At 34.7% G+C, this 13,381-nt stretch overlaps 1 protein-coding gene across 1 annotated transcript; it reads right to left on the minus strand.

Annotated features, from left to right (window-relative positions):
- Nucleotides 1-9,553: 9,553 nt before the first annotated feature.
- Nucleotides 9,554-10,345, minus strand: LOC140964000 (secreted RxLR effector protein 161-like). The gene has a single exon (XM_073423477.1). The coding sequence runs from the start codon at nucleotides 10,343-10,345 to the stop codon at nucleotides 9,554-9,556; it is 792 nt and encodes a 263-aa protein (XP_073279578.1).
- Nucleotides 10,346-13,381: the final 3,036 nt, after the last annotated feature.

Genomic DNA, 13,381 nt, shown 5'->3' on the forward strand with positions numbered 1-13,381 from the left:
GCTATGCTGGCCGTGGTGAAACAGAAGCAAGAATGAAGGGGTATTTATATGCGTAATGGGACACAAAAAACAAAAGATATATTAAGGGGATGAAAAGACGGCTGATGCTGATATATAAGTACAACTCTATATATCTTCAACGTTTCATTAATTATTAATGATAATATAATATATTCAAATATATGTATATATATTTGGGTCCATTTTGCTATACATCGTTAATTATGAGCGTACCCTTACGTCACGAGTTTTTCCCCAAGAAAATAAAACAAAATGGGCACGAATGGAAAATTTAAGGATTAAGCATAAAAATTTGTATTTGAGCATGTATGTGTGGAGTACGGACTTACGTGCGTTTGATTTTCCTAAACTAATTTGATTAATTAGTTTAAATTATCAGGTGTTAGAATGGATGTCATGTAAACCAACGGTTGATTAAGGAATTTATCGACTCAGTTGTAAGAAACAGTCTTTATTTTAATATAATTTATGTTTCATTGTTTCATTTCACTTTATGATCTGTATACTCATGCAATTGACATAGATAAAGTCTTTGATTATACTTTCATACAAATGAATTGTAATTCGATCTTGAAACTCATTTGTAAACGCTGTATATTCTAAATTTATTCCTAGTTGATTCAGCCGCCTAAAAATAAGGATAAATGTCGCTTGAGCTTGAGACTAGCATCTGTGATGTTGTGTACCGTGTTTCATGATAAGGGTATAAAAATGTCCAATCATGCAGATGGGTAATCATATGATGATTGTATCACATAGCTATCGAATCTAATATGCAACCTTCATTGAACTAATGGTTACAGATTCGATCGAGATATATGAGATGAAGGGACCGTACTGTACGTTAATCATAACTTATTGGTTCTTGCAGGTACTATCGGTGATACCAAGGAAATCTTGGGCTATCGTGATACCAAGAAAATCATGGAGCGATATACTAGACGCTCTTACCATGATTCGATGGGTTAATTAGAAACGGTATCAAATCTTGGGCGATCGTGATACCAAGGAAATCATGGAGCGATCTACTAGACGCTCTTACCATAATTCGATGGGTTAATCAGAAAATGATTTCTGAAATTCTCATGATCAAATATTGGTGCATGGAAATGATGGAATATGGCAAACTAAGGTAAGCTTGAATAAAGAAAAATGTCATGAATCACAAAGAGTTGTGACCCACGGCTAGCTATATCATTGAATCATTGAGGGTCACAAAGCACTGTATCATTTGTTGAGAAAATAAATTCAAGGAGTTGAATTTATATAAAATTATGAGATAATAAATTCAAGAAGTTGAATTTATGATACTTAAAATTTGGAGATAATAAATTCAAAAAATTGAATTTATAAAATTTGAGAATTTAAATTATTAAACTCAAAGATTGAGTTTATAAAAGATTTAATGAAAATAGGGTATGCATAATGGGATTGTAGCAGTACAAGTCTAACATACTAAATAATTAAAATTTCAATGAACTTTGATTAATTAAACTAGTTGGACTAGTCTAATTAATTAATCAAGCTTATTAATGTTAATTAAAGAACCTAAATCTACAATTATGAAAATTAGGTTAATGATTCAATATTAAGGAATGAGGCCACAAACCCTAGCCTCCATACCATTGCAATTTTTCGAAAATTGCACTCAACTTTCTCTCCAATATTTTCGGTCAGCCCTAGGATTCTTAGGGTTTGAGCCGCCTTTCATTCTTCGCTCTCAAACGTTAAAAGCTCTTCTAAATTGCTAGTGCAATTTAGAAAAGGAACAATTGTTCTAGTCGTGGACTCGATATGAGGATTGAAGAAAGTGGTTCAAGAAGATCGTTCGTAGAGAATGCTACAAGAGCTATATCCACTAACTTCGAAATAGTTGGTGTCGAGTGAATTATTCACTAAAGGTAATTTCATAAACGTCCTATGAATGTTTTCATTGCTTAAATTGTTAGTTGTCCCACATCGGTTGGATAAATAACCTGAGAATTGCATATATGAACTTGGACAATCCTCTCCCCTTGAGCTAGCTTTTGGGGTTGAGTTAGGTCCAAGTTCCAATCTTATAACATGGTATCAGAGCTCATGTTCCATCGTTATGTGTTGAATTTTTCATAATTGGGTCACCCGTTCTGCCCATATTTGGGTTATTTGTAAACTTCACGCTCCAGATGTTCATTCCTGGACGTGAAGGGGGTGTGTTAGTTGTCCCACATCGGTTGGATAAATAACCTGTGAGTTGCATATATGGAATTGGACAATCTTCCCCCTTGAGCTAGCTTTTTGGGTTAAGTTATGTCCAAGTTCCAATCTTAACATAAACCATACGATTGTCCAAAGACATTATTTGAATGTAAAATAAAATTTTTTAACTTTCTGCTGTGTTTTGGACACGAAAAAACCGATTACCCAACATCAAGATGTATGCACGTACATGCTTGTAAATGATGATGAAGATGATCGATCATGTGTGTATATATGAGATGGAGAAGGATGAAGATGAGGATCTTTGGTGATGGTTACATATAAGGTATCTAGATGGGGGACTAAGTTAGGATAGCAAATATATATCGTCTCAATTCATCTGTTACGTACTGTCGGCAACACAACAAGCGATGGATGAAATATACAACACCATTGCATATTTTTGACTTGGTTGAGGTCGGCTAAAATGATGCATGCATTTGGCAAACGATTCAGTGTGCATGCAAATTAAATTACCAGCCACCATCTCATGATTCTCAACCATAGTTTTTTTACTTTGGTTGGAGAACTTTTTTAATTACTACTGAAACTCAATTATATATATATCATTTAAAGCTGATTGGTTTTGTAAAGAAAGAATGCCAAATATATGTAGTTATGAAATCTGCAATAGAATATAGAAATCAACCTAATAAATATTATCTTGAATTTTTCTGTCCTTTTGTATGACTCTATAAGATGTTTCCGGTTCTAAAACAGGACCACCCCAAACCTACAGCTTTAAATTTTTTTATTTTTATAGTAATGGTGAATTTCTTTATTCAAAATTGCGAATATATATATATATATATATATAGAAGATCGCTTGTCATCACATGGAGATCACGTGGTTTAATGGTCCAGCTCCTTAGCCTCAACTGCAAGGTACCTTATATATATGAATATATTTAGTTTATCAATCGACGATCATTATGTCTTCGCCTAGATCATTTGATCAAACTCTATCTCTACAAAAATTACGTATTTTGCATAATTATTTTTTTCAACTTTTACTGATTACTCTATTGATCCAGCAATACTTAATTTACCACCTATGGTTTATTCTTTTTTTTTCATGTATTTGTAATAGATTATCATATTCCTGAGTTTGTATGGAGCCTTAAATCCCAAAGTATAGCTCAAATATAAATTAAAGAATAATTTGTTAGACGACCCAATCGTTTAAATTAATTACTATTCCATATATGGTTTTGTTATGGTAAGAGGAAAATGATATCAATTTTCGGCTATTTCTTGTTTGGGCCCACTGAGTTTTCCAATATTGGATTTTATACACTAATTTTTAATTTTCGACTATTTTGGAACAATTGATGATGTTACACCAGAAAATATTGACGTGACACCGAAAAATACTGACGTGACATTTAAAATTGTGGAGTTGTGAGATGAAACGTCAATAATTTGACCAATATAGTCGAAAATTAGAAGTTAGTGTACCAAAACAATAATTTAAAAATTTAATGAACCAAAACTCAAAATTAGATAAGTTATTGAACTAAAAAAATCATTTTCTCTTAAGATAATAGTACTTCACCGGTTTCTATACTCCTAAGAATACATTAACGAGGGTACCCACTTCCCTTCAGGCGAGGAAATCAAAGGGGTTTTATTTTTTTTGGTTTTTAGTTTAATTTCGTTAAATTGACACCCAATAATACCGATGTGACATCGAAAAATATTGATATAATACCAAAAACGGTTAATATGCTGTCAGAAAATATTGACATGTTCGCGCAATGTCAATAAATTGAACATTTATAGCCTGAAATTATAAGCTAATTCACCAAGACCAAATTCTAACAAGTTAATAAACAAAACCCAAAATGAGATAAAAAAAATTTATTTTCCCAAAATGAAGCTATACGTTATTTAATCAAGTCATGTATGCAAGAGACCATATGCGTGTGAGCTGGCGGCTCCACCTTAAATTTGTTCCTATAAAATTAGTATATATTGAAAGAAATACACGATATTACACTCTTATATACTTATATCATGCCGACCAAATAAATATGGCTTTATGTGTATTTTTTAAGGTTTGCGAAGAGAATATGTACAGGTAGTTTAAGCAAGCAGTAAATTTAAGTTAGGTGGGAGAATATCAAAATATAGGAAAAAAGACTTAAGTTTTTGAATTGGATGAATGAGAATCTCAATCAGCTTAAAAAAGCAGAGTTGGATTCTGATTCTTGAGTCACCATCTATCCCATGCCTACCAACTCCCATCTCTAAAATTTGGATATTAATGGCTTTCCATGGAAAAATACTTTCAAACAGGATAGAAAAAAAAAAAGAAAAAAAAAAGATGATTCTATGCACACGGGCGCGCCCACACACTCACACTTATATATACTAGAAAAATATGTATATGTTACATGTCGAAACAGTTCGATAAAATAAAATTAATTATGTCAATAAATAAAAAATATGATTGCTTATTTTATATTCAATGTTAATCATTCTATTGGAATATTTCATGTTCGCAATCTTGATTTTGATGTTAACAAAACTTGTTATTTTGTTACTAATGATTTATCAAAGTGCATAGGATGCTGAAACTGATCAGGCTACGAACTGATCAGTTAACCGAGCCAAAACTGAAGCTTTCGAGAATCAAACTGAAAGTGTAAACTGATTGCCTAAACTGAATTAGTCCAACTTAAGTATCAAAGACCAGTTCTATTGATTGTTCACCTGACAAGAAGTTCAGCAGAAGACCTTCAAAAGCCCGACCAGCTGATGAAGCGCTCAACCGATGAAGAGTCCAGCTGACCAGTTCAACTGAAAAAGTGTAATCAGTTCAACTGACGAGTTAACTGATTTCACCAACTTAACTGAAGATCAGTTCAGATGACTAGTTAGGTGCATCGGTTAGAAATCAATCAGTTGCATATCAAGACAAGCTTACCTAAGTGGATTTCAGATACGCACAACGATACAAAAGCTATTGTACGATCAACATACAATAATGGACGTTGCAGCAATACTTAAAGACAAAATGTTCCAGCATAGATGTCGGAAAAGTGGAGACACAAATCTCAAGGAACGCATTCAAGCTGTAACGGATATAATTTTTGAGTCTCACTATACAATCAGTTTCCCGCTTATAAATAGAAAATTAGTGAAGACCAATATACAACAATTGTGTGAAGATACAAAGAAAAAGGGTACGCATATTGCATATCAGCTTAAAAGAAGCAATCAACCCAGAGGGAACACTTCATCGTGTTATCATCTTAGATTAGAAACACAATTCCCTCAGTGTGTGAGAACACCTTCATGTTGTACTCAGATATCAGTTCTTACACACACACACACCACCACTAAAATATAGTCTTGCACAAAGGCAATAAACTTGTGTATATAATCTTTGACACATAGACGTTAAACAAGTGTTGGCTGGAAGGTGCTGTCTTCAGTCTAGTCTAGGAGTTTAGTTAGAGAGTATGGTAAGTCCTAAGCTAAGTGTATTTGTACAAATCAAGTGTATAAATCAAAGTCTTCTAATGGATCTTACCCGAGATGGTAGAAGGTGTGACGTAGGAGCAGTTGAAGTCTCCAAACATTCATAAACATATCTTGTGTTATTTCTGTTTAACTGCTTGCTTTTGTTCTTAACTGTTTTGATCAGTTCAATTTTTGACAGAACTGAACTGATATAAGCTTTAAATGATTTCTCGTATTTTCAGTTATTTAGTTGCATATTATATAAAATATATCAGTTTTTCTTAATGAATGATTACTTCGAGTGTTTTCCACTTGATTTATAATCAAACTCGATTTAATTTATCGGTGTAAACGTTATTAGAACACGAGCTATTGCAGCTCGTTGATTTATTGTGTTGAAAGCACTTTACTGGTTCCGAACACACGATCGATCACATTCATATGACATTTACTTTAAATGAAATCAGTAATGATTATTAGTAAATACATCCACTGTGCATTTAGACAATATGTGTAGTTTAAAAAGAAATTTATAATTATCTTGTCTATTGGTCTAGAACATTTTAGATTATAATATTAATTTTGAATTTTATATTGACTATTGTGTTATCTCAATAGCGCAAACTAAATTTATATCTTTCAATAATTTTAGTTTTGCTTGCTATGTCGTTGTTATCTTTATGCAATTTATTTTATTGACTACATATATTGTTTTAGTAATTATCTCAAATAACACACAAACATTTATTTGAACTCAATATGATTCCTTCTATTTATTACTGATCAGTTTTTTCATGGTTCCATCAATTAATATTTATTAGTTATAATAGCTTAATATTGTACCATAGTGCATCAAAATAACATGATATTTAGCTATAAAAAGATTATTTTTACATGATATAACATATAAGTATCAATATTATTGAAAACATATTTAGCCCTTATAGTTACCATTAAGATATTTTTGTCCATATATTGAAAACCAACAGTCAAGTGGTCATATTTTTTTTGTAGGTATATAAAATTCAAAATGTAATACCGAAATAAAATAACTATGATAAAATAATATCAAGATTTCAAGGTTAAATATTCAAGCACTAGTATATTTTATTATAAACAATTCCCAATTGAGTCTTCACCCGATAAGAGTATATTAAAGCTTATCAAATATAACACCATGGTCGAATCCAACCATAGGCTTGTTTAATTGAGATAATAATATTATCTCAACCAGACATATGTGATGTCATAAATCTAAATAACTAATTTGAGAAAACGAAGTGTTTCAATATTGACTGAAAACTTTTAATTGGATTATTACAATTGATTAAAATATGTATTTTTTATATCTATTTTTATTCCATGAAACCTTTGAAATTATTTTTTCCCCAACTTTATTTCGATTTTGTTTGTTTGAAACATACTTCTAAACACAAATTTGATTTGGTGCTATTTCTTTATTATATATTTTTTATTTTAAAATTGAAGAGTTTATGTTTGATTAAACCGCATGAGTAAAAGTAGTACTGAGAAGTGTGACCTCCTGAGAAGTTATTATGCGTAAAGTTGTTGACATTGCACCATTTGATCTGGTTGGGTAGATGATTTATAAAATAGCGACGTTGGATCTTAACGGGTAATATTGTTTCATTGGAAACAAGACCGACAATAGTGTAAGACTGATTGATATCTAAGAGATATAAGACATTACCATAAGATAGACACAACCTATCCGAACTCACTGACCTAACAACTTGACCTCTTAGCATCCAAGTAGGTACACTCTGTATTGTCACAAGTATAAAAAAATAAAGTTTCACATTGACTAACAATTATAACTTTTGACCTAGTGGTAAGCGCTTAATCTTAACAATTGATATCAAAGGGAGGTTATGATTTCAAGCCCCCCAAGAAGCATATTTCTATACTTTCTTAGGAGGGGGAATATTGATTTAAGCGTGCATGCGTAAGAGTATTACTGTGATGAGTGACCTCCTGGAAAGTTCTCGCGCGTCAAGTTGCTGACGTTGCGCCGCTTGATCTGATTGGCTAGATGGACCGTAAAAGAGTGACGCTAGATATTAACACGTAATAATATCTCTGTTGGGGATAGGACCGACATTAGAAAAATATATAGTAAGATTGATCTCTAAGAGATAGGAGACAACACCAGCAGATAGACACATCTCATCGGACTCAAAGGTTTGCCCGACCTTTTATCACCCAAGTAGATGCATTCTACGCTGCCACAAGTATAAGAAATTAAAGTCATGTCTTGGATAACTATAGTTTTTAACCTAGTGGTAAGCGTTTGGTCCTAACATTTTATATATTTTTTTAGATGTTATGATTTATTACAATATTTGTCAATTTTTCTATGTGATGAGAATTGTTGCATCAAAACTTTATGATATTGAAAGACAAAAAAATTAGTATATACATGTTTATAAAAATAAAAGAAAACAATCTTGATGTTTCATAATTAATTTGGACTCTAAATCAGGCAAATAAATCTTTTCTATGCGTCGTCACGCGCGTGTGCGCTCCGGAGTCGTGCTGGTGTACGCATCGTTCTGTAATTCGTCATCATGGGTAGAAGGGGGTGAGCTGATGCACGTTGGGTTCTGTCCCGGGGCCTCCTTTGTATGTTGCACATGCAGCTGCGCGCTCGAAACGCGCAGGTGCGCGGTTGCTGCTGTCTTTTTGGTCTTTTTGGTCCTTTAACATTTGAATGATGTTGCAATGACCTCCGACTTGGTTGTCTTGCTCTCCAAACCCTTCTAATCTTTGCCACATGTTTGTAGCCATTTTTGACAGCTCATCATAAGTTAATTTTCACCTAACCTATTATAGTGATCAAATAGCTAAAATAAAAGCCACGACATAAACCCAAAAACTTGGAAAAAGATAGATTATAGTACATCAAATTAGTAAAATAAATCAACCAATGAAATATCAAGATATTATTTTGAATACCTATATAATATAGTTGGAACTGNACTTAAGCGGAAGCGTACCTGATGCCATAATCCTGAATTCTTTAGAACGTGCCTTGATCTTCCAGATCTACGCGCTCTTTCTTTGAGAGAATCCTTTAATTTTCTCTTCAGAACTATTTTCTTAATGGGAGAGAGAATAGTGAAAGTGATAACGCGAGATCTGGGGACCATGACCCATATATATAGATAATATTATCATTATCTTCTGATATTTCTGTTTTAGCCCATCATAAAAACAGAAATTACACTTATGTCTCTACACATTAAAGGCCCAACAACCTATCAGATACATTAAAGCCCAATAACCCGAAATCTTATTTGATCACTTTATTTTGGGCTTAACTTAACAGACAACCCACACACATAATTATTCACATATAAGCCCATATAAATTAAAATTGATCCAACAATCTCCCACTTGGGCTATATGTGCAACCTTATAATTATGTTTGTGAAATAACCTTATGAGCTCAAAATTGTTGTCATTCTGAAATGTATCTATAACCAATCCGGTCCATCAATCACATCAACATAGGATCAAAGCAGTCTTCGCTACACTCAAGGTAGCTAGACCCATCAATGGTCACATATGCCAACACAACTGAATGACATGGATCATGAAGTGGATGTGTAGCATGGAAATTTCATGCAATGTGACCGTAACATGCCTATTTCCAACTGGTCCTCCCTTAACTTTATTGAGATCAAACTTTAAACCATAATCAGAGTGTAACTTAACTTGAAATTTATTTCTGCAGAAAATAAATTTACATAACTCTAACTGAAAATGTCTACAGCTGAAAAGCATTTAAAATAACAAACTCCCACTAAAACTGAATTTCCTCAATTGACATAACACCCATACTAGCAATGTGCTCATGAAACTGTTTGGGTGGTAATCCCTTAGTAAGCGGATCCGCAACCATGGAGTTTGTACCGATATGCTCAATAGACAACTTTCCACTCTGAATTCTTTCTTTAACAACCAGAAACTTGATGTCAATATGTGTTGACTTCGTCGAGCTCCTGTTGTTATTGGAATGCATAACTGCTGATTTATTGTCACAATGTAACCTTAGTGGCCTTTCAATTCCATCAACAATGCGCAGTCCCGTGACAAAATTTTGCAGCCATATTCCATGATTGGATGCCTCATAACACGATACAAACTCAGCTGCCATGGTGGAAGAGGCTATAAGTGACTGTTTAGCACTCTTCAAGGAAATGGCACCTCCAGCAAGGAGATAGATGTAGCCCGACGTAAATTTCATACTATCTTGGCATCCAGCAAAATCGGAGTCAGTATACCCAATGATCTCAAGCTGATCCAACCTCCGATATATGAGCATGTAATCTTTTGTTCTCTGTAGGTACCGTAAGACCCCTTTGACTGCTTTCCAATGTTCCACTCCTGGATTACTTAAATATCGTCCCAACCTTTCTTTCACGTACGCAATATCTGGACGTGTACAAACCTGAGCATACATCAGACTCCCCACTGCAGATGCATAGGGAATATTCTGCATTTTCTTTTCCTCAAAATCATTCTTTGGGCATTGTTTGAGACTAAATTTGTCTCCTTTAGCCACAGGGGTATCAGTTGGTTTGCAATCCTGCATCCCATATCACTTGAGAACTTTCTCGATATAGCCTTTCTGAGATAATCCAAGAATACCTCGAGAGCGATCCCGATATATCTGAATACCCAGTACAAAAGATGCATCACCAAGATCTTTCATCTCAAAATTCTTAGCTAGAAATCTCTTGGTGTCATGCAACAACTCTATATCATTGCTAGCGAGCAGGATGTCATCAACATATAAAACCAAAAAAATATACTTACTCCCACTGAACTTATGGTACACACAATCATAGACCAAATTCATCTCAAAACCAAACGAGATGATCACTTGATGAAATTTGAAATACCATTGTCGAGATGCCTGCTTGAGCCCATAGATGGATTTCTTTAATTTGCAAACCATATTATTTGTGTCTTTGGACACAAAATTTTCTGGCTGCATCATATAAATCGTTTCATCAATGTCACCATTTAGAAACGCCGTCTTTACATCCATCTGATGAAGCTCAAGATCGAAATGCGCCACCAAAGCCATTATAATCCTTAAAGAGTCTTTCGAAGAAACCGGAGAGAAAGTCTCTTTATAATCAATGCCTTCTTTCTGTGTAAAGCCTTTAGCGACAAGACGAGCCTTATATCTTTACACATTGCCTTTCGAATCCCTCTTGGTTTTAAATATCCATTTACAACCAATGGGCTTCGTACCTTTAGACAATGGGACAAGATCCCATACGTCATTGTCCTTCATGGACTTTATCTCCTCATTCATGGCATCATTCCATTTTTGAGAGTTAGAGCTTTCCATGGCTTGACGGAAGTTAATAGGATCATCCTCCATCAATCCAATGTCTGCCTCATGTTCTTGAATAAATACAATGTAATCATCTGGCACTGCATTTCTCCGCTCTCTAGTGGATCTCCTTAATGGCATAGGTTCTGGAGGTGCTTGAGTTTGTTCATCTGGAATGGGAGGATCTCTAATATTATCTTCGTGTATTGTGTCTTGGTCAAAGTGAGGAATATGATCCTGATCAATGTCCAAGACACCTGTGGGAATATTTACATATTCCTCTTCAAAGACAATATCTCTTACTTTATCTCCCCCCGCAAACTCAACATCCTCAAAGAACCGGGCATTTCCTGACTCAAAAATCGACTTACTTGTGGGATCATAAAACTTGTACCCCATGGATCTTTCAGAGTATCCAATAAAATAACAACTAACTGTTCTTGAGTCCGGTTTCTTTTCATTAGGTTTGTAAGGCCTTGCCTCAGCTGGACATCCCCAAACGTGCAGATGCTTAAGACTGGGCTTTTTACCCGTCCAAAGTTCATAAGGGGTTTTGGTCGCTGCCTTAGTTAGAACCCTGTTAAGGATATAAGCTGTGGTCTTTAGTGTTTCTCCCCAGAGTAATTCTGGTAAGGTAGAATGACTGATCATACTCCTCACCATATCTTTAAGCGTTCTGTTTCGTCTTTCAGCAACACCATTCATAGTGGGCGAACCCGGCATAGTGTACTGTGGGACGATACCGCATTCTTCTAGGAATCTTGCACAAGGTCCTGGACGTTGTTCACCTGAACCGTCATATCTACCATAGTATTCACCACCACGGTCAGATCTAACACTTTTAATCTTTAAGCCAAGTTGATTTTCAACTTCAGCTTTATAGTTTTTGAACACATCCGATGACTGTGCCTTTTCATGAATGAGATAAATGAAGCCATATCTTGAAAAATCGTCTGTGAACGTTATAAAATACTATTGACCATTCCAAGAAGTCGAAGTGAATGGTCCACAAATATCAGTATGTATAAGTTCTAAGACGCCTGAACACCTGTTAGCTTCAAATCTCCTTTTGTTGGTTTGTTTTCCCTTTATACAATTAACACAATTATTAAAATCTGTGTGATCTAAAGGTTCGAGAATTTCATCTGACACAAGTCTCCTTATTCTTTTTTCAGAGATATGACCAAGTCTTTTGTGCCATAACGTAGCTGAATTCTCACTGGTTAATTTTCTTTTAGTACCTCTACTTGTTTGCAGGGATTCATTAAATGAAGCAATAACATCCAAAGAATAAAGATTATCGTATCCTGATAAAGAACCAGAACCAACCAATTTTGAATCGAGAAACAAACTGAATATTCCATTTCCAAAAGAACAAGAATAACCAAATTTGTCCAATGCAGAAATGGAAATCAAATTCCGTCTAAAAGACTGTACGACAAATGTTTCATAAAGATCCAAATATATTCCAGTCTTGAACAATAATCTAATTTTTCCAATTGCCTCAACTTCAACTTTGTTGCCGTCACCAACATAGATGAATCTTTCAGCATCACTTGGTTTTCGGCAATCCAGGCAACCCTGCATAGACACACTGATGTGAGTTGTTGCACCAGAATCTATCCACCACGTGTGTCTAGGCACTGAAGTTAAATTAACCTCAGAACAAACCATATTCAGAAGCATACCTTTCTTAGCACGCCAAGCGTGATAATTACTGCACTGCTTCTTCATATGCCCATCACTGCCACAGAAAAAACAACCAGAACTTTGAGAATCACTAGGATTCTTCTGTTGTTTCTTCGGAGGCTGTGTATCCGCAGCTTCTTTATCCTTCCTTTTCTTTCCTTTAACCTTCGAAGTAGAGGCATAATGAGCACTTTCTGTCTTATCTTGCTTCAACCTTTCCTCTTCTTGGACACAGTGCTAGATGAGCTCATTCAGAGACCAAGTCTCTTTCTGACAGTTATAGCTCACCTTGAACTGGTTAAACTGAGGAGGAAGAGATATCAAAACCAGATGCACTAGCAAGTCCTCAGAGAGGTCAAGCTTCAGTGCTTTCAACCTTGAAGCAAGATGAGACATTTCCATAATGTACTCCCTGATGTTGCCCTTACCCCTGTACCTCATTGAAACTAGGCTTGCCAAAAGTGTATCAATTTCAGACTTTTCACTTTTAGCAAACCTTTTTTCGAGGTCTTGATGGAAAGCCTTAGCCGTAGCAATGTCGCTAGACATTGTGCCCCTGAATGTTTCTGGAAAGGCCCTCTTCATGATCATCAT

This window comes from Primulina huaijiensis, chromosome 18 (assembly GCF_012295235.1).
Source record: "Primulina huaijiensis isolate GDHJ02 chromosome 18, ASM1229523v2, whole genome shotgun sequence".
Taxonomy (NCBI): Eukaryota; Viridiplantae; Streptophyta; class Magnoliopsida; order Lamiales; family Gesneriaceae; genus Primulina; species Primulina huaijiensis.